The following is a 23,606-nucleotide window of genomic DNA, read 5'->3' on the forward strand; positions in this document are numbered from 1 at the left end:
GGATTTTTCCAATTCAGGAAGTCTTTGATTTGCATACTCCAGATGCGTTCTAGTACCTTTGAGAGCAATGATAGTACAGCTATTGGAAGAAACCCGGAGTTTTTTTTGGGGTTTTGGTACAATTTTTGCTTATTTCCAATCTGTGGTTTTGTAACGTCGTCATAGCCTTCAGCGTCGGACTTCATAGTTGTTAAACTTCGTAGGACTTTTTCCGAATTAACGCATCTAAAAGTGAAAGTGTCTTCAATTTGGGCTGTAGGGATGTTAGAATACGCATTTACGATAGGTTCCGAGCCATGTTTCCTAAGAAAATCTTCGTTAATTTCGTCAATATTCGAGTTGGAAAGAAAATCTGCGATAAGAGTATTATTACACTTTGAGCCTATTTCAATATTTCTTCTTTCCGTCCATTTTCGTTTATTATCGTTTGCATCCTCGTATTGTTTAATAACCCATTTGAAAATATCCGGCGAGGTCCGTCAAAATTGGTTCAGAATTAGATATATTGTAGCTCCCACTTTGTACTATCAGGGTAGGTTTAGGGTATTATACAGTAGGCGCCGCCGGACTTTTGTCTTTCCTTATTAATTTTTTGTTTGAGTTTGGAAGTTAACTGTTTCCCATTTTCTACCGCAAATTATCTATTAAAAATATATTAATGCTTTTAAATAAAAAATGTACGCCAAAAAGAGCCTAATATTTTCAAGGCTTCATAGGTTCTTCGGGGTCTACATTCTTCTACTTTTTTGTGGTCATGTCCGTCCGTCTGTCAAAACCACGATAGCGGTCGAAAGCTAAAGCTAGTCACTTGAAAATTGCACAGATACTTTATATTAATGTAGGTCGTTTTGGATTGCAAATAGGCCATATCGGTTCAGATTAAATATAGCTCTCATATTAGCCGGTCACCGGATTTGACTTCTTGAGCCCTTTTACACGCCGCAATTTTTATCCGATTTGGCTGAAATTTTGTGTGTAGGGTTCTGTTTAGTCCGAATCGGTTTATAACCTCATATAGCTCCCATATAAGCCGATCTTCCGATTTGAGTCTTTACACGCCGCAATTTTTGTCCTATTTGGCTGAAATTTTACGTGTTGTGTTCAGTTGTGACTTTCAACAACTGAGCCAAATACGGTCCGAATAACTTTATAACCGCCGATATAACCGATCTCCCAATTTGACTTCTTGACCCCCTGGAAGCCGCAATTTTTATCCGATGTGGCCGAAATTTAGTATGTGGAGTTCCGTTTGACATCTAACAACTGTACAACTATACGGTTTAAATTTGTCTATAACCTGATATAGCTCCCATATAAACCGATCTCCCAATTTGACTTCTTGAGCCCTTACAAGCCGCAGTTTTTGTCCGACTTGGCTGAAATTTTGTATGTAGTGTTACGTTATGACTTAAAATAACTACCAAAGCCTGGTTCGAATCGTTTATAACCTCATATAGTTCCCATATAAACCGATTGCCCGATTTGAAGGAATCATGAATCCTTACAAGAAGCAATTTTTGTCCGATTTGGCTGAAATTTTGCCTGCGCTGTTCTGTTACGACTTCCAGCAACTGTGCCAAATACGGTCCAAAACAGTCAATAACCTGGTATATCTCCCAGGTTATCCGGTCTCTTGATCTTCAATGTTCGGTTCCTTGAAGCTTAAATTTTTGCTGGTTTGACAGAAGTTTGGTATGTGGAATAAAAATATGCTCTTCAACTAAAATTATTTTGTATACATGTTTAACAGACTCCTTGGTGGGTTACCAACTTAACACGCTTTTACATGTTAAATGCTAGTTCGTACACTACTCCCAAAACCATTTTTATTTGAGACCCAGATTGGGATAAAAGGGCTGCATGTCCCATTGAGAAAGTTTGGCAACCCTTGAGATACTTGGTCCAAAATGTGGATGTCAAATTCGTTCTCTAATCTCAATTCTTAAATGTGAACCCCATACTGCCATAATTAGGTAACATTTCCGTTTAGGCGTTTTTGGTTAATGGTCCTCTGAAACTTGAATTCATATTTTAATGTTAGTTTCGTACTCTACTTCTAAAGCCATTGAAATTGAGTGCTAACTTGTCGGGATCGGGAGTTATTGTTGATCTATCCATGTCCGACCGTCTGTCAGTCCGTCTGTCTGTTTGTCGAAAGCACGCTAACTTTCAAAGGAGTAAAGCTAGGGGCTTGGAAATTTGCGCATATACTTCTTATAAATGTGGGTCGGTAGGGATTCTAAATGGGCCAAATCGGTCCATGTTTTGATATAGCTGCCATATAAACCGATCTTGGGTCTTGACTTATTGTGCTTTTAGAGGGCGCACTTCTTATCCGATTTGGCATGGGGTGTTCAACTTAATTCATTTTGCATAAATTTTTAGCAGAATCCTTGGTAACCTTGCCATTTTTGAGGTTATACGTTATCAGAACGTTTTGACATACGAGCGCTATTTGTGTTGTTTCCAGTAACTTAAAAGATTCATCTCGCCCAAGAAATGGAATTAAATCGCGAACATATTCCAGCGATTAATTTTTACAGCTTTAAACGTGGATTAACTCAACAACAGTGCGGCGATTAACTTAATTCAATTAATGGCGAATATTTTGAAAAAGAATAAAGCGGTTTTCGATGGTTAATATTTGTTTCTGTGTTCTCCAATCTAGCCGCTTGAAATCTTAAACTAGCTGCTTGAAATGGAGGTCGTTGGGGGTTGCATATGGTCCATGTCAGTTCAGATTTAGATGTCGCTCCTATATAAACAGATCTTACGACTCGACTTCTTTAGCCCCTGGAAGCCGCAAGTTTTCTTTGATTTAGCTTAAATTTAGCACGTTGTATTTAGTTATGACTTCCAACAACTGTGCCAAGTATGATCCAAATCGGTCTATAACCTGAAATAGCTCCCATATAAACTGATCTCTAGATTTGACTTCTTGAGCCCTTACAACCCGTAATTTTTGTCCGATTTGGCTAAAATTTATGTGTTCTATTACAACTTTCAACAACTGTGCCAAGTGCGGTCGAAATCAGTCTATAATCTGGTATAGCTCCTATATAAACCGGTCTTTCGACTTCTGGTTTGACAGAAGCTTGGTATGTAGAACAAAATTATGCCCTTCAACTAACTTTAGTTTGAATACATTTTTAGCATAATCCATTGTGGTGGGTTCCCCAGATTAGGCCCGGCCGAACTAAGCACTCTTTTACATGTTTTTTCTTACGTAAAAAAATCGTTAATCAAGGGAATCATTTCATTAAAAAATTTGGAAATAGAGCATCTTTAAATAATTCTTTTATCTGAGACTGAAATATTTTGTGTTAGAGATAAATTCTATTCAGCTAGTCAACTTTTAGATAATATCGCATAAATAATGCCTAAAACCTTAAATATTTGGTGTTACGACCAACAAAATTATATTATTTCTTTTTAATTAATTTGGCCACACATCGAAATTAGATTAGTTTCTAGATGTAAGAACAATTGACACAACTATAACACATCTCTCATAAAACATCTGTCCCCTAATGAAAGAACACACAGCTCGAATTTTTACTCTAGTAATAAATTCAAGTGTGTCCTGTTTACATTTTCTTGATTTCGCTGCGATTAATTTCGATTTTCGCAAATTGTATACTTAATCAAAGAAAATTACCATAGGGATTCCCTGTCAATAAAATAAAGTTCTGGTCTCAATCTGGTTCTGGTCTGGCAATCCATCCTTAGGATATCACCTTTATAGTATTAACGTGTCGTTTTGAATATTACTTACATATATATGATTCACTTCCGTTTTATATCACTGGTGTATGTGTATAACATTTTACCGCGATAAAATAGAGGATTGTATTAAGGCTTCTATCTTATTACCTGCGTATCAGACTTCCTAACTTATTTGGTTTCATGCGGTTGGCATATGCTTTGCCAGCACACTTACCTTGGAGCACATGGACGCGTATACTGGCAATTTCTGTGTTTGATGGATAGCAGGAATACTTCCCGGAATCTAAAAGGCTAGCATCATCAATAAGTAAAATTGATTTTGTTTCCTCGGATTTGATGGTTTTAAACTTTAGACGTCCACCTGAGGTTTCTTCGCTTAGTACCTGAAATGAAAAATTGTGCGAAGAAAATAAAATGAGAACGATGATTGAAAAATGTTATACATAAAGCGGGGAACACTTAAAATAATAGACGCTAAATATTTATAAAAAATGACCAATTTAAGAGCCATCTGACAAGGAATATGAATTTAATTAGTTGTTTGTCAAAAAAAAGTTCTATAGTTATGGTTGTGAAAATTAAATAGTTTTGTTTCGTGTTTTTCACTTATTTCTTGCTCGCTCCAAATTTGGCCATTTCCTGTTAAAAATAGAAGAACAAATCCTGGGTGATGGTCTTGAATGGTCGGAGGCAAGCCATTGGATTGCATGCCAAGGGACAATTTAACATTAGCAAGTGAATACATATTCACTGGGTCGCACATCTGCTTACTTGGGTGCGGTGGATAAATTTTCACAGTGACTAACTAAATGTTGTTTAAATTTGCAACAATTCACCATGCCACGCCATAACGCCGAAAGAAGCTCCACGAAAATTATACATTTTTCTCTTTTTTGTATGATTGCATGCCATAGACGAATAACCATTCAGAGGATGATTTTCCCAAACAGAGAAATGTTCTATGACATATGATATAGTGTGCAATACTTGTATTGTGAAAATGCGTTCTTGCACTGTGGTTGGCCGGAATATTTCGAAGGCGAAAAGCCATGATTAGAGATGGGCCCTCTCTAGTTATGGTGCTTTACCTTTGGAAAACGCATATAAATTAAATTGACCACAAAACTTGGTATACGGTTCCATGGAAAAATTACTACCATCTTAACAAAGTACAAACATACATGAGTTTTTGTACCCTCCACCATAAGATGGGGGGTATACTAATTTCGTCATTCTGATTGTAACTACTCGAAATATTCGTCTGAGACCCCATAAAGTATATATATTCTTGATCGTCGTGAAATTTTATGTCGATCTAGCCATGTCCGTCCGTCTGTCCGTCCGTCCGCCTTTCCCCCGAAAACACCACTAAATCAGACATCATGGGAATATCGGGCTGCAATGAAGTATTTTAAGAATGGAGTACACCTTACGTCCAAACTTAAATTCGTAGACCAATAAAGATTATATGGGATTCAGATAAAGACACTTATATTGTTAAACTGTTAGTCAAGCGATATACTATTTTCGTAGCATGGTATTTCACTAAAAGTTCTTTAAATGTCGAAAATAAATATTCCAAAGAAAATTTTGTTCTACATAAAGTATAAGAAGGCGGCGGAGCGGGCCGGGCCCGGTAGTAGTACATAAAGGATGATTTTTTTGAGGTTAGGATTTTCATGCATTAGTATTTGACAGATCACGTGGGATTTCAGACATGGTGTCAAAGAGAAAGATGCTCAGTATGCTTTGACATTTCATCATGAATAGACTTACTAACGAGCAACGCTTGCAAATCATTGAATTTTATTACCAAAATCAGTGTTCGGTTCGAAATGTGTTCAAATTTTGACAAATTTTGTTCAGCGATGAGGCTCATTTCTGGTTGAATGGCTACGTAAATAAGCAAAATTGCCGCATTTGGAGTGAAGAGCAACCAGAAGCCGTTCAAGAACTGCCCATGCATCCCGAAAAATGCACTGTTTGGTGTGGTTTGTACGCTGGTGGAATCATTGGACCGTATTTTTTCAAAGATGCTGTTGGACGCAACGTTACGGTGAATGAACACATTTCGAACCGAACACTGATTTTGGTAATAAAATTCAATGATTTGCAAGCGTTGCTCGTTAGTAAGTCTATTCATGATGAAATGTCAAAGCATACTGAGCATCTTTCTCTTTGACACCATGTCTGAAATCCCACGTGATCTGTCAAATACTAATGCATGAAAATCCTAACCTCAAAAAAATCACCCTTTATAATTTAAAGCTTTGCAATTCGGTGAGTTTATGTCTGGATTTTTATACCCTCCACCATAAGATGGGGGGTATACTAATTTCGTCATTCTGTTTGTAACTACTCGAAATATTCGTCTGAGACCCCATAAAGTATATATATTCTTGATCGTCGCGACATTTTATGTCGATCTAGCCATGTCCGTCCGTCTGTCCGTCCGTCCGTCCGTCCGTCTGTCTGTCGAAAGCACGCTAACTTCCGAAGGAGTAAAGCTAGCCGCTTGAAATTTTGCACAAATACTTCTTATTAGTGTAGGTCGGTTGGTATTGTAAATGGGCCATATCGGTCCATGTTTTGGTATAGCTGCCATATAAACCGATCTTGGGTCTTGACTTCTTGAGCCTCTAGAGAGCGCAATTCTTCTCCGATTGGAATCAAACTTTGCACGACGTGTTTTGTTATGATATCCAACAACTGCGCCAAGTATAGTTCCAATCGGTCCATAACCTGATATAGCTGCCATATAAACCGATCTTGGGTCTTGACTTCTTGAGCCTCTAGAGTGCGCAATTCTTCTCCGATTGAAATGAAATTTTGCACGACGTGTTTTGTTGTTATATCCAACAACTGTGCCATGTATGGTTCAAATCGGTCCATAACCTGATATAGCTGCCATATAAACCGATCTTGGGTCATGACTTCTTGAGCCTCTAGAGGGCACAATTCTTATCCGATTTGAATGAATTTTTGTACGACGTGTTTTGTTGTTATATCCAACAACTGTGCCAAGTATGGTTCAAATCGGTCTATAACCTGATATAGCTGCCATATAATCCGATCTTGGGTCTTGACTTCTTGAGCCTCTAGAGGGCGCAATTCTTATCCGATTAGAATGGAATTTCGCACGACGTGTTTTGTTATGATACCCAACAATTGTGCCAAGTATGGTTTAAATCAGTCCATAACCTGATATAGCTGCCATATAAACCGATCTTGGGTCTTGACTTCTTGTGCCTCTAGAGGGCGTAATTCTTATCGAATTTGAATGAATTTTGGCACGTAGTATTTTGTTATGATATCCAACAACTGTGCCAAATATGGTTCAAATCGGTTCAAAACCTGATATAGCTATCATATAAACAGATCTGGGGACTTGACTTCTTGAGCTTCTAGAGGGCGCAATTCCTACCCGATTTGGCTGAAATATCGCAAGACGTTTTTTATTGTTATTTCAACAACCATGTCATATAAAGTACAAGTCGGTTCATAACCTGATATAGCTGCCATATTAACCGATCTGGGATCTTAACTTCTTGAGCCGTAGAGGTCGCAATTATTATCCGATTTGCCTGAAATTTTGTGCGACGGATTCTCTCATGACAATTAACATATGTGTTTATTATGGTCTGAATCGGTCTATAGCCCGATACAGCTCCCATATCAATCGATCTCTCTATTTTACTTCTTGAACCCACAAAGGGCGCAATTCTTATTCGAATTGGCTGACATTTTACACAGGTCTCCAACATATAATTTAATTGTGGTCCAAACCGGACCATATCAAGATATCGCTTTTATAGCAGAGCAAATATTTTCTTATATCCTTTATTTTGCCTAAGAAGAGATACCAGGAAAAGAACTCGACAAATGCGATCCATGGTGGAGGGTATATAAGATTCGGCCCGGCCGAATTTAGCACGCTTTTACTTGTTTGTGTTAAAACAGTGTATCGCAGCGCTTAACAAAAATAAAATTTTCCCTTCCACTTTCTATTGAGGAATAGGAATGGACATTCTCATACCAACGAATGCTGTCCGATTCAACTTGTAGCTGAATAATAAGGTACCACCGTTTTACAGCTGAGATTTAACGGTGTGCTTTTTAGCGGCACCTTCTTTTCATAGCGAAGTCTTACATTGCTGAATAACGTACAAACGACACCGTACAGCGGGATAGAATCGAATATAAACTAGTAAAAAATCTGCCGTTTGAGATCGGATAAAGATAATTCTTTGAAATTGATTGGTAAGAGCTAAGGTGTTAATGAGATAATATAAACATTTTAAGAGTAATCAACAGTAAGATGGGTCCAAGCACATTTGCCAATGTCGCTAGGGACAGTTTGGTGATGACAGTTGTCGACAAGGGAGAAGAACAGGTTTGCATTCTTAGGAATAATTGGAGTAGGATATACTCCGATGTCCTTGAGGAATTTCTTGGGTCTCCTCCAGTTTGCGACGATGCAGGCTGGTATAAGGCCGATACAGACTAATTGCCAACGCTCAATTGAAATGTATCGTTGCGCGTTAAAAAAGATTGGTGATATCTGGCCAGGTGCAGCACTAGATTAAGCCAAGAAGGAAGATATTCCTTCTCAACCAATGGCACACGCTTGAATACCAATGATTCCCTCAGATCCTGCATAAATATTTGTATAATCTATACTTAGAAGACTAAGGGCATCTAATCCCAATTTTCTAACCATCGACTGGGAGATTGGTAGATTGGATGAGGCTGATGGAGACAGGAGACATGCAGTATTCGTACTAAACTCCGGCTGTCTATCAGAACTCAACAAGTCTGCAGGAGTTATATCATACGGATTCAACAAGTTGAGACTGAAGATGTATAGAAACGGTGTGGTTGGGGAACCAGGAGACGACTCAGCAGTTGTTGCTGAACACTTGCCTGATGAAGTATCGACCACATCGCTAAAGTTTGGGCGATTGCAGGAAACTGAAAATCCCCTTGCCACAATCGATGCAGGAGGAGATGGCATCGAAACAGCACCCGACAAGCCCACACAGAGTTGGACTGGGCTCAAAGTGTGCGTCAGCGGGGAAGCACGGAACTCAGAAAATACTTCGACCGCAGCAGTTAGTGAAGCATCTAAGGAGAAATCGTCCGCACCGCAAGTGTCCTGAGGAAGAGTGGTTCCACAGATTTCTCACCTGCCCCTGGATGCGTACGGGCAGGATGCGTACGGGCAAGTTCTAACGAATCTTGTGAGGATGAACTCCTGGTGGAGTCAGAAGACGAGACTAACACAACAGTGGTGGATGTTCTGAATCCTGACTTAACTTTAATTGGCTATGACAGAATATTTGTTCCACTAGCCGAACGTAGAATAGCGTTCCAAGCGCCTTGATCTTCTGCGCTCATTCTAAAATCTCTGACACCAAGTTTAGAGGTATCTCGCACCACTTGATCTTTTCATCGGGCTTTTGGTCTTCCCGGTTTGCGCGTACCACAGTGTTTGCCTTCAAAAGACTTTGCTAGAGGTTCTTCATCCATTCTGACAATATGACCTAGCCAACGCAACCGTTGTAATTTGATGCGTGTAACTATGCTATCGTCGTCATACAGCTCATACAGCTCGTGGTTCATACGTCGCCTATATTATCCTTTAACGCAAACTGGTCCATATATTTTACGAAGAATCTTTCTCTCAAATACTCTAAGCACTGTTTCATCTGCTTTCACAAGTACCCATGCTTCAGAACCATATAACAGCACGGATAGTATCAGTGTCTTGTATAGTGTAAGCTTCGTCTGTCGAGAGGTGGCCTTATTTTTAAACTGCTTACTTAGTCTAAAGTAGCATCTGTTTGCAAGTATTATTCTTCGCTTCATCTCAAAACTAGTATCATTCGTTTCAGTTATGGCGGTGACGAGGTAGATAAAGTTACTAACTATCTCAAAGTTGTGGTTCCCAACATTCTCCATTTTCTTTATCTGCTCGGTTGTGCAAGGCTTTTTTGGGAGTTGAAACCATCCATTTCGTCTTATCTCCATTTACTGCCAGACCCATTTTCACTGACTCTCTTTCGATTCTTTTAAAGGCTGCAGTTACTACTTCCGTTGACCGACCTATGATATCGATGTCGTCGGCATAGGCGAGTAGCATGTGTTCTCTTGTGGTTAGTGTGCCATATCTATTCACATCTGCATCTCCTGTAATCTTCTCCAACAGGATATTAAAGAGATCACACGATAGGCTGTCTCCTTGTCCAAAACCTCGTTTGGTATTAAATGGTTCGGAGAGATTCTTTCCTATTCTTACTGAGGAACGCGTATCAGCAAGTGTCATCCTGCAGAGTCTTATTAAATTTGCAGGGATACCAAACTCAGACATGGCTTGAAATACCTTTGAACTAAAGGAGTATCGAAGGCGGCTTTGTGTCAACAAAGAGATGGTAGGTGTTGATTTGTCCTTCTCGGGTCTTTTCCAGGATTTGGCACAGTGTGAATATCTGGTCCAGGGTGGATTTACCAGGTCTAAAGCCGCATTGATAGGGCTCAATTATCTCATTGACTTTAGGTTTTAATCTTTTACACAGTACGTTCGAGAGTATCTTGTATGCGATGGGGAGGAGACTTATTCCTCTGTAGTTGGCACAGTCCGTCTTGTGTATGGGACATAGTATGCTGAGGTTCCAATCATCGGGTATGCGCTCTTATAGCTAGACTGCGCAGATAACCTGATGCATACGCCTTATCAGCGTGTCGCCTCCGGTCTTAAATAGTTCAGCGGGTAAACCGTTGCCTCCTGCTGCCTTGTTGTTCTTTAGTCGGGTCACTGCTACTTGGACCTCATTCTGAGTAGGAGGTAAACATTCTACACAATCATCAGGGATTGGTTCTGCGGTATCCTCTTCGCCGCCAACGTCGAACACTAGCAGTTGGGTAAAATGTTCTTTCCATATCCTCAGCTTGTTATCTGTGTCAGTTACCAGATTTCCTTCTTTGTCTCTGCAACAGGAAGTGCCTGCACCAAAGCCATCGGTTTGATGTTTAATTCTATGGTACAATCCTGACAATGGTCCGGTTTCTACAAATAACTCTCCACCATTGCAATGCCGCTTCGGCGGCACTAAAGGTTCTCCTGATGGCAGGGGGATTTGACGTGGTTATTATCCAGGAACCATGAGTGTGTGGAGGAATGGTTATTGGACTAAGAATTCCCAGATTTAAACTTCTCAAGGTACGGGGAAAGGGAGACACAGAGCCTGAATTCTTGCAAAGAGGAGTCGAAATGTTTTTCTTCTTCCGTCGCTAAGCACTGAAGACTTAGTAGTAGCCAGCCTTGAAATAAATAAGTCTCATTACTGGCTGGCTTCCCTATATATAGCACACGATTCAGAGATGCCGCCTACAGCCTAGTCGCTGGTTGAAGCCGGTTCTGTAGGGAAGAAAAGCCTCATTGTAGAAAGTGATGCTAATGCACATCACCAGATATGGGGAAGTTCGGATGTCAACGAAAGGGGTGAGCTGCTTATTGAATATATTTTAAGTTGCAATCTGGCGATTTGTAATAAAGATGGATAAATCATCGTTCATTACCAGGAATAGACAGGAGGTACTAGATATTACCTTTGAGACTGGGAAGTGTTGGATGACCACAGCTTCTCTGATCATCGTTATATTAGTTCCAGCCTTACAGAAAATACTGAAGTAGTGGAAGTGGAAACTACGGAGGATATAGACATAGTGGTCAAGCGGATCACGAAGGCCCTGAATGACTCGCTTGTGCCAGCATGCCCTTGTGCCAAGCCAAGGGGCAAACAGCGATCGCCATGGTGGACTCCAGAGCTGGTTCAACAGAGCAAAAGCCACAAGATCACCACACGATTGGGACATCTATAAGGCTGAGCTAAGAAAATATATGGGCGAGTTTAGAAAGCTCAGAACAAACCCTGGGTAGAATTCTGCAGTTCCGTCGAGTATACAATGAATGTATGGACGATGTCTAGTGAGGAAACACTAGAACTACTCGTTGATACACATTTCCCGGGAAATTCTCCAAAGGACAACGTGGCGCCAGAAGAGGTTTGCATTGGTATGCATTCGTCGGAGGCTATTAGGGAAATTGTGTCTGAGCCGAAAATGCTTTGGGCGATAAGAAGTTTCGACTCCTTTAAGTCGCCAGGCCCCGATGATGTATCACTGGTTGAATTATAAGCTGTGTCTGATAGACTGGTTCCCTGGCTTAGGGAGATATAATCTGATTGTATCAGAATACCATATATACCGGTGGGATGCAGGGACACGAAGGTCATTTTCATTCCGAAAAGATGAAAACCCTATTACACGAAAGCGTAAGATTTTCGCGCTATTAGTCTGTCATCCTTTATGCTGAAGACTCTTGAGAGGTTTATTGAAACATATCTTAGGGAAAAGATCCCTCGAGTTCGCCCGTCGGTGCAGCAGCATGTATATAGTAAAGGCAAATCCACTGAAACAGCCTTCACGAGCTAGTCGGCTACATAGAGGGTTCACTCGCTGTCAAAGAATATACAATGGTAGCATTTCTTGACATTTAAGATGCTTTCAATAATATAAAACCGACGTCAATCATGTAGGAGTTGGAGTTTCTAGGCATCAACTCTACCATAAGAATGTTTGTTAATAACTTACTTTCTAAAAGATGCATTACGGCAGGCTTGGGATCTGTGAATCTTAAAAGATGGGTCAGCAGAGGAACACCTCAAGGTGGTGTACTCCTCCTCTACTTTGAAATATAGCCATTAGGTTAGGTTAGCTTGAAAAGGGGGTGCAGATAGTCCTATATGTCCCGTTATGATACCAATAGCTATACTGACCTCCGTCTTACTTCCCTTCAGTAATAGCCTTGTCTTTTCACGATCTGGATTCCCCCATAGGATTTTCGCCGTCCTACCAACCGTTTCGCTGTTCCACAATGTTGCATGCGAATTCGTCGCCCACTCCCTTAACTCGGACTGTGTCGACCCGAAAGTCTTCGGTTTAACCAAGTTTATTGACGGCAGTCCTCTGGCCTTCACCGCCAAATCGTCTGCCCTTTCATTTCCTCTTACTCCGTTATGGCCCGGCACCCAATCGTTTCCTATCGTCACCTCGATTATTCCGCGATGGTATGAGCTGCTCCCATCCTCAATTCGTTCTCCCATCGCCTTAAATCTCATAGCCGCAGTGGCTGCCTCACACTTAATATGTATGTCAATGGGTCGAATATCTAGAATAGTCTCCAGTGCCCTAGGGGGCGTGGTCCTCATCGTTCCGCCTATGCCAAGACAACATGTTCTCTGAACCTGTTGTATGGTCCTTATGTTGTACTTTTTCTCCATAGCAGTCCACCAAACTACTGAGGTGTAAGTAAGTATTGGTGTAGTCACGCTCCTGTAGAGCCAGTGGACTAACCTAGGATTCAGACCCCATTTCGAGCTTACGGCCCGTCTACATAGTGCTCAACATCTGTGAGCCTTCTCAGTACGCTCCTGAAGGTGACACTTCCAATTCAGTTTCCTGTCCAAGATCACACCTAAGTATTTGACCGTGTCATATATCGAAATCGTCTTATTGAGGAAACGTGGTGCGTTAAATTGTCCCACCTTCGTCTTCCTCGTGAATAGGCATATTTCAGTCTTCTGTGGGTTAACATTGAGACCTCTAGGTCAAGCCCAGTCATATGCCATATGCAAGACCCTTTCGGCCCTTCTGCAAAGCTCGTTCGGATACTTACCCCTTAGAGGTATTATAACATCGTCTGCTTAGCAGACGGGTTGAAATCCCTCCTCAGTCAGCATCTGCAATAGGTCAATTATGGTGGTCACTCATAGGAGTGGCGATAATATGCCCCCCTGTGGCGTGCCCTATGCCACTTTCTACCTTATATTTATGCCATTGGACACACAATTTATCCACCTGTTCCTTACCATTTGGTTTATCCAGTCTCTAAGGACCGGGTCCTCCCGGTACTGGTCTAAGGATTGGATCGATGTGTCGGTCCGCACATTGTTAAAAGCCTCTCGATATCAATGCATACCGCCAGTGTGTACGTTTTGGTATCGAAGGATTCTCCTATTTAGCACAACCTCGTGCATGACAGTCTCCACCGACCTTCCCTTGACATAGGCATGCTGTTTGTATTTGAGCAGTTCGCTGGATGTCCTACTCTTTTTCATGGTGTCCACAATACGTTCAATGGCAGCAGAAAGGACGGAAGGCTTATAGGTCTGTAGGCCTTTGGTGTCGCATAACTTGCCTTGCCGGGCTAGGTATAAACACCACCCTTGCCTCCTGCCAGGCTTTCGGAGTATATGAAAGTCCTAGGCACGCTGTGAAAATTTTGGCTAGACGAGGCGCCAGATAGTCTGCCTCTTTCCGTAGTAACGCCGGAAATATTTCATCAGGTCCGGGTGACTTAAAGGGTTTGAATCTGCTCAAGGATCCCTTGACAATAAATTCAGTTATTATAAACCTTCGATCAACGTCATTATTCCAAGATTCCGGTGTATCCGCGAGTGCGACCGTGTGTAATACACATCCCAATAAACTTTTTTACGACGTGCTCTATTAAAAAGTCTGCGGACCTCCTTTCCAATATTGCGAATCTCCCCGGTCATCCAGGGTTTTTCTTGGAATGATTACATTTCTAGAAGAAGACACCTCTATTGCAGTCGTAATCCTGTTGAAATTATCGCTATCGACCTGTTCGCAGAAAAGTTAATAATCCCGCTAAGATGAAAAAGTTTCTCTCAAAAACACATGTCCAAACTGAAACGTTAGTAGACAACATAGGAGTGAGAGCAGAAACAACAGAGGGCATGTTTAAGCTTTTGATGAAAACGCATTTTCCACAGGATACGACGGCACTCAGGAATCTTGGAATAATGAGGTGGATCGAAGGCTTATCATAGCGGAATTAATTGTCAAGGAAGCCTTAAGGAGTTTCAAATCATTTAAGTTACCCGGACATGATGGAATATTTCAGGCGTTACTAAAAAAAGAGGCCGAATATCTGACGCCTCATCTGGCCACTGTTTTCACAGCGTGCCTGGGACTTGCATATACTTCGAAAGCCTGGCAGGAGGCAAGGGTGGTATTTATACCCAAGCTCGGCAAGGAAAGTTATGCGACACCAAAGGCCTACAGACCTATAAGCCTCACGTCCTTTTTACTCAAAACCATGAAACGTATTGTGGATACCATGATAAAGAGAGGACATCTGGCGAACTGCTCAAGTACAACAGAATGTCTAGGTCAAGGGAAGGTCGGTGAAAATTGCCCTGTACGAGGTTGTGCATAAAATAGAAGAACCTTTCGATGCCAAGACGTACTCATTGGCGGTTGGCATTGACGTCGAGGGGGCGTAAAACAATGTGCGGACTAGGGCTGGCATACTATCGATAATCGCTACATTCGATAGTTTTAGTAATAAATATCGATAGTATCGTTAATATCCCATCACCTATGCAACGAAAAATCAGGAGATCGATTTATATAGAAGCAATATCAATGCACTGACCAAATAACACCAATATTAATAAAGTCAGTTGGAAGTCATGAGAGAAATAATTGTACAAAATGTTAGACTAATCGGATGAAAATTGCGCCCTCTATAAGCGTAATGTATCTTAAAGGATGCATTCATTGTCGGATTGCATATTTTTGTTTAATTTTGCAAAAAATTAAACTTTTTCGATAGTATCCATCGGAAAAATATCAATCGGTATTCAGCCAAAACAATTACTTCTAAGAGGTAAAGATCCGAACGAGCTATGCAGAAGGACCGAAAGGATCTCGCATATGGCATATGACTGGGCTAGACCCAGAGGTCTCAATGTTAACCCAGAGAAGACTGAAATTTGCCTGTTCAGGAGGAAGACGAAGGTTGGCCAATTTGACGCACCACATTTCTTCAACAAAACTATTTCGATATCTAACAAGATCAAATACCTAGGAATCATTTGGATAGTAAACTTAATTGAAGGTGTCATATTCAGCAGCGTACTGAGAAGGCTCACAAATGTTGGACACTGTGTAGAGGGGTCTCGTAGTCTCGAAATGGGGCCTGAATGTGATGATAGTCCACTGATTAGGGGCGATCACTGAATGCGTGAGGTGGTGTGGTGCTAACGCGAGAACGTTGGGTGTGAACAACTTTATGGACAGTAAAATGAACATAAGGGCAATTAGAACGAGGATGGTAAGTTCACGAACAGTCTTACAGTGTAAAATTGAGATTAACGCCTTCTCTGAAGATGGCATAATCCGCATCGTTTGGGTGCGGGGCCGTAACGGAGTAAGAGGGAATGAAAGGCCAGACGATTTGGCAGTGAAGTCCAGAGGACTGCCGTCAATAAACTTGGTTAAGCCGAAGACTTTCGGGTCGACGCAGTCCGAGTTAAGGGAGTGGGCGACGAATGCGCATGCAACATTGTGAAACAGCGAAACGGTTGGTAGGACGGCGAAAATCCTATGGGGGAATCCAGATCGTGAGAAGACGAAGCTATTACTGAAAGGAGGTAAGAAGGAGGTCAGTATAGCTATTTGTATCATAACGGGACACATAGGACTACAAACTCACTTATGTAAAATCGGTGCAGCAAGTGATAGCATGTATAGGGCATGCAAGGAAGATGATGAGACGTTGGAGCATTTCCTTTGCCATTGCCCGGCTTTCGGGTTTAACAGATACCGGCACTTAGGTGGAGACACAATACCAGACATGAACCAACTTAGGGGAGTGGTATTCGAAAACAATTAGGCAATTAGAGTTTTGTAAGTAGCACGGAATTCCTAACTTAAAATGTCTTTTTAGAGATTACTTTATAGTTTTTAGAGCGCACAACAAGCCGATTACAGGCTTAGGTGTATGTCCATAGTGGCATGGGGCGGATTAATATCTGCACCCTCTTTTCAACCTAACCTAACCATATCGGACAAGGGTTTTGAGGTGTCAAAAACAACTCACAGTTTCAAATTTCGTCGATATCGGGTATTAAGTACAATTTGGGCCCATTCTTTCAACTTTTAATCACAGATAGGTGTACACGGCAGCTTTATAAAAAAAAGACCGATCTGGACTATATTTAGAAAGTGTGTTATATCCTATGGATATATCCAAGGAAGTAAGAATGAGCTCACTTATGCAAAATGGGTGCGGCAAGTGATAGCATTTGTAGGGCATGTGGGGAAAATAATGAGATGTTAAGAGCATTTCCTATGTCATTGCCCGGCTTTTGCGGCTAAAAGATACCGGTACTTAGATGGGGACACAATATCGGATAGGAACCAACAACTATTAGGAATTTTGTAAGTAGAATGGTCCTTATTTAAATTTTTTTTTCCAAGTTGCTTTTTAGTATTTAGAGCGCACAACAAGCCGATTACTGGCTTAGGTGTATGTCCATAGTGGAATGGTGCGGATTAATATCGGCACCCTGTTTTCAACCTAACCTTACTTAATCTATTTGTTTTATATTTGTACAGGCTGGTTTAATATTTGGTGATTTACGACTTTGAGCAAGAAGTGCCCACATCCTGTTATTCAGTAAAAAGTTAACAGTTTGAAAATGAGAAAGTTTCAGAATATATTTTTTTTTCAAGTTTTTGTTAAAAAGAGTATTTTAATTGATAAGTTTTGTTGAAAAACTTGCTTAGTATCAGGTTAAGTTCGATGATGGATTATATCGGACTATATCTTGATATAGCCCCCATATAGACCGATATTCCGATTTAAGGTTTTAGGCCCATTAAAACCACACGCCACGCTGCAATGTTTGGCGTTATGTTTTTCGACACTCAGACTGGGTATGGTCGAAATCGGGCTATATTTGGATATAGCTCCCATATGGACTGATCTTCCGATTTAGGGTTTTGGGCCCATAAAAGGCAAATTTATTAACCAATTTTGCTGAATTTTGGCATAGTGACCTATGTTAGGCTTTTCGATATCCGTGCATTATATGGTTCAGAGAGGTTTATATTGTGATGTAGCAGCAATATAGACTCCCTGCAAAATTAATAAGACTCTGCAGGATGACACTTGCTTATACACGTTCCTCAGTAAGAATAAGAAAGAATCTCTCCGAACCATTTAATATCAAACGAGGTTTCAGACAAGTAGACAGCCTATCGTGTGATCTCTTTAATATCCTTTTGGAGAAGATTATACGATATGGCACACTAATCACAAGAGAACACATGCTACTCGCCTATGCCGACGACATCGATACAATAGGTCGGTCACTGGAAGTAGTAACTGCAGCCTTTAAAAGAATCGAAAGAGAATCAGTGAAAATGGGTCTGGCAGTAAATGGAGATAAGACGAAATGGATGGTTTCAACTCCCAAAAAGCCTCGCACAACGGAGCAGATAAAGAAAATGAAGAAAGTTGGGAACTACAACTTTGAGATAGTCAGTAACTTTATCTTCCTCGGCACCGCCGTAACCGAAACGAATAACTCCAGTTTTGAGATTGAACGAAGGATAAAACTGGCAAACAGATGCTACTTTGGACTAAGTAAGCAGTTTAGAAACAAGGCTCATACCACGAGCTGTATGACGACGATAGCATAGTTACACGCATCAAAATACAACGGTTGCGTTGGCTAGGTCATGTTGTCAGAATGGATGAAGAAGCTCCAGCAAAGAAGTCTTTTGAAGGCAAACACGGTGGTACACGCAAACCGGGCAGACCAAAAGCCCGATGGAAAGATCAAGTTGTGGGAGACACCTCGAAACTTAGTGTCACAGATTTTAAAATGAGCGCAGAAGATCAAGGCTCTAGGAACGCTATTCTACGTTCGGCTAGTTGAACAAATATTCTGTCATAGTCAATTAAAGTAAAAAGTAAAGTAATATGCAAATCTGAACTAATTTTGTGAGAATAAAAAGTTGTAGCTACTATTTATGTATGTAGCTAAATTGGGGCATACATATGTATGAGAGCTATATCTAAATCTGAGCTGATTTGGATCAAATTTTATAGAGGTTTTTCAGATGGGTAAAATCCACTCTATACCAAATTTCGTGTAAATCGGTTAAAAGTTGGGATATATATGGGAGCTATATCTAAATGTGAACCGATTTTCGTTAATATTTATAGCGTTTGTCCCTAGGCTGTAAGATAATATGTGAAAAATTTCCTGATGATTGGATAACAAATGCGACTTAAATCTTCGCTGAAAAAATGTTTGTCCTAATTTTAAAGATTCGGGCCAAAGATTAGCAAACTTAAGTTAAAGATGATAAATTTTCAAACTTTTTTAGGAAACATTCCCATTGGTGAAAATTACTTTCTTTCATATTAAATTTATTTATTTTAAATGGTAGGTTAATAAATCCTTAACTTTGCGTCTTGTTATTAAATACATATATCTAAAATGAAGGTCAACGTTGAAAGGTAGGACGTTGACCTTGGCACAAGACAACAGTGAACCATAGTCAAAGGCGCAAATAGCCTTGCAAATAGGAGCGTATTTAAGTATTAAATTTTTTATACCCACCACCATAGGATGAAGGTATACTAAAACCTAGTCATTTCGTTTGTAATACCTCGAAATATTGACCTGCGACCCCATAAAGTATATGTATTCGGGATCTTCTTGACATTCTGATTCGATCTAGCCATGTCCGTCCGTCTGTCGAAATCACGATAGCGGTCGAACAATGTAGGTCGTTGGGGATGGCAAATGGGCTATATCGCTTCAGATTTAGATATAGCTCCCATATTAACCGACCTCCCGATTTGACTTCTTGATATTGCTCTCATATAAACAGATCTCCAGATTTGACTTCTTGAACCCTTACAATCCGCAATTTTTGTCCAATTTAGATACAGTTTTACACAAAGTGTTTTACGACTTACGACTTCCAACAACTGTGGCAAGTACGGACCAAATCGGTCTATAAACTAATATAGTTCCCATATAAACCGATCTCCCGATTTGACTTCTAAGCCCCTACAACCCTGAATTTTTGTTCCATTAAGCTACATTTTTGCAAATAGTGTTGTGTTGTGACTATGAATAACAGTGCCATATACGGTTCAAATCGGTCTTTAATCTGATATAGCTCCCATATAAACTGGACTCTCGATTATCCTTGTTCGGTATGTAGAATAAAATTGTGCCCTTCAATTAAATTTAGTTTGTACACATTTGTAGCAGAAAACATTGTGGTGTGTTTCCAAGATTCGGCCCGGCCGAAGTTAGCACGCTTTTACTTGTGTTAATTTGTTTGTTTCGTACAGACAAAAACAAAACGGCTAAACCGTTTTTGTACCCTCCACCATAGGATGAAGGTATACTAATTTCGTCATTATGTTTCTAACTCCTCGAAATATTCGTCTAAGACCCCATAAAGTACATATATTCTTTTTCGTCATGACATTTTAAGTCGATCTAGCCATGCCCGTTCATCCTTATGTCTGTCGAAATCATGCAAACTCTCGAAGGAAGAAAGCTAGCAGCTTGAAATTTTGCACAAATACTTCTTAATAATGTAGGTCAGTTGGGATTGTAAATGGGCCATATCGGACTATGTTTTGATAAAGCTGCAAACCAATCTTGGCTCTTGATTTCTCGAGCCCCTAGGGGGGCGCAATTCTTATCCGATTTTGCTGAATTTGTACACGCCGTGTTTTGTTACGACTTCCAACAACGGTGCAATATATTGTTTAAATCGGTTGATAACCTGATATTGCTGCCATATAAACCCATCTTGAATCTTGACTTGTTGAGCCACTAGAGGGCTCAATTCTTATCCGATGGGGGTTTTTGCACGCCGTATTTTGTTATGACTTCTAATAACTGTGCCAAATATGTTTCAAATCGGTCCATAACCTAATATAGCTGCAATATAAACGAATCTGGGATCTTGATTTCTTGAGCCCCCAGAGGGCGCAATTATTTTGCGATTAAGCTGAAATTTTCCTATGACCAATATACGTGTCAAATATGGTCTGAATCGGTCTATAGCCTGATGCAGCTCGCCTATATACCGATCTCCCTAATTTACTTTTTGAGCCCCCAAAGGACGCAATTCTTATTTGATTTGGCTGAAATGTTACACAATGACTTCTATGGGGTTGCCCAAAAAGCAATTGCGGATTTTTTAAAAGAAAGTAATGCATTTTTAATAAATCTTAGAATGAACTTTAATCAAGATTTAACTTTTTTAAACTTTTTTTCTAAAGCAAGCTAAAAGTAACAGCTGATAACTGACACAGGAAAGAATGCAATTACAGAGTCACAAGCTGTGAACAAATTTGTCAACGCCAACTATATGAAAAATCCGCAATTACTTTTTGGGCAACCCAATTTTATAGTCTCCAACATTCAATTCGATTATGGTGCGAATCGAAGCATAATTTGATGTAGCTCCAATAGCATAGCAATTATTTTCTTTTATCCGTTGTTTGCGTAAAAAGGGATACTTGACAAATGCGATCCATGGTGGAGGGTATTTAAGAGTCGTTCCGGCCGAACTTAGCGTGCTTGTTTAGTTTCAGATGCTAAGTTTAAAAATAGAATTTTTTGAGAACTAAAAATAAAAATCAATCAATCAAAATTTGAAACGAATCATGTCCGTTAGTAAATACGTAATTAAATTTAAAGTTGGCATTTTATTTTAAAGTTTTGGTTCATTTTAGGATTGCTGAAATCCTAATTGTGTTTAATTAACAATAAGCGCTATATAAATGGTTACTGGAATTGAATTCTAAGACGTGAAATACTCCAATGGATCACAAGGAAAGAGGCCATCCAATTACGATTACGTTTAATCTTGGCGAGAACATCAGAAAAAAATGTTTCAGCAAAGATTATTCCATTCTAATGCTGGAGACATTTGTGAAGTACTATGCCATCTAAAATTTTTTCCACAAAAAAATGCCGCAAAGTGTTGCCAAATCGTTAAATCTTAGAAATATACTGGCACTTTTGAGCGGATAGAGATAGATGTGAATTGCCTGTCGTTGGAAGTTAGTTGAATGTTGGTAGGTAGAGTGAAACACTCGTATCAATTTCTCTTTGGAACACTCTACCTACAAACATTCAACTAGCTTCCAACGACAGGCAATTCACATCTATCTCTATCCGCTCAAAAGTGCCAGTATATTTCTAAGATTTATCGATGTGAAATCTATCTCTGAAATTTACAAGTATTTTGAATATCTTTTCATAAAATTGTATTTATAAAGTTATGTTAATTATCAATAGTTATGGTAATTATCAAAATTGAGTATCAAATCGATTAAACAAATTATTGTATTTATGTATTTCCTTTTTTATCTAAAAAATTTATGTATTTATATTTTATTTTATTTGTTTATTAGTCAATGGAACAAATATCCTTACAGACTAAGATGACTTCCGTAACAAATGTTTAAATAGTAATGTATGATAATAAAGAGGTGCATACTACAAAAATATATAATATAAAATGGATCTAAAAATTTCTTTTGATGTGCTAAAATCAATACATGGTTTTGACTCCCTTTGAAGCCTGTTGTTGATAAAATTTAAATTCAAAAAAGTTCGTGTTAAAGGCCCATTTCTCGCATAGTTGGTGCGGTGGAACGGTATGTCAAACAAATTTACAACTCGTAAGCTTCTTGGAGGAACAAATGTTGGAACTAAAGACAACAAATCCGGTGAATCAATATTATTATTAAGCAAGTCAAATATGAAGCAAGCCGATTGATATTTTCTACGAGATTCTAAGGATTGCAAGCCAAGTAACAAAAATCTAGATCTATATGGAGGCATCTGAGCAGGAAATAAGTTTTTAAGGGCAAACTTTGTAAAGTTTTTTTGAATTCTCTCAATGCGAACAATGTGAGCACTACATTGAGGATCCCAAACAATTGAAGCGTATTCCAGTTTAGATCTAACAAATGCCGTATAAATTAATTTTGCGGTATTAGGATCAGAAAATTCCGCACAATTTCTTTTGATAAATGCAAAAACCTTGTAGGCCTCAGGAATAATGTGGTCTATATGTGGAATAAATGATAGTGATGTATCAAATATAATGCCTAGATCACGAATGGAAGTTAGCTTAGTAAGATTGTGGCTGCCAATTTTGAAGGTTGGTTGAATGGGATTAAGTGATCTAAAATAAGAAACGTGAAAACATTTTGAAAGGTTCAAAAAAAGCTTATTGATGTTGCACCACATGACTAAGTTATCTAAATCAACTTGCAAATTATTTATATCTTGTAGAGACTCAATTTTAGTAAAAAATTTCAAGTCATCAGCATACAAAAGAAAATTGGAATGCGAAAAACATGAAGAGATGTCATTGATAAATAAGTTAAAAAGAAGTGGGCCAAGGATGCTACCCTGAGGTACTCCCGATGTCTGAAAATATGGCTGAGACACGTATCCTTCAACTTTAACTTTACACACTCTGTTAGTTAGATATGAATGAATCCATTTTAGAAAATTTGAATGCAAACCTAGATTCTGTAACTTAGCAAGTAAAATACTATGCGACACTTTATCAAAAGCTTTGCTTAAGTCAGTGTAAATAACTTCTACTTGTTTACCTCGCTCGAGGGCGGTCATACAGTAATCTGTAAATAATGTTAAATTCGATGTGGTAGATCTACCCGAAAAAAACCCATGCTGGTAAGGAGAGATAGTAGACTTGCAAAGAAAAAATAATTTTTTGAAAATGATATTTTCAAATATTTTCGAAACACACGAAAGTTTAGATATTGGCCTGTAACATGTAACATCATCTTTTCTACCCTCTTTAAATACAGGAGTAATTGATGCTATCTTCCACTTGGCTATAAAAATACCTTTCTTAAGAGATAGGCGAAATATAAAAGTCAAAACGGAAACAATGCTAAAACAGCAACTTTTTAAGAA

The 23,606-nt window shown here is 39.5% G+C and overlaps 1 protein-coding gene across 1 annotated transcript in view; it reads right to left on the reverse strand.

Annotated features, from left to right (window-relative positions):
- Positions 1-23,606, reverse strand: part of LOC106095144 (uncharacterized) — a 418,819-nt gene that overhangs the window by 28,103 nt on the left and 367,110 nt on the right. Inside the window, exon 6 of the mRNA XM_059362452.1 lies at positions 3,941-4,109. Coding sequence (XP_059218435.1) covers positions 3,941-4,109 — 169 coding nt within the window. The remainder of the gene's footprint in view (positions 1-3,940; positions 4,110-23,606) is intronic.

Source organism: Stomoxys calcitrans, chromosome 1 (genome assembly GCF_963082655.1).
Source record: "Stomoxys calcitrans chromosome 1, idStoCalc2.1, whole genome shotgun sequence".
Lineage (NCBI taxonomy): Eukaryota > Metazoa > Arthropoda > Insecta > Diptera > Muscidae > Stomoxys > Stomoxys calcitrans.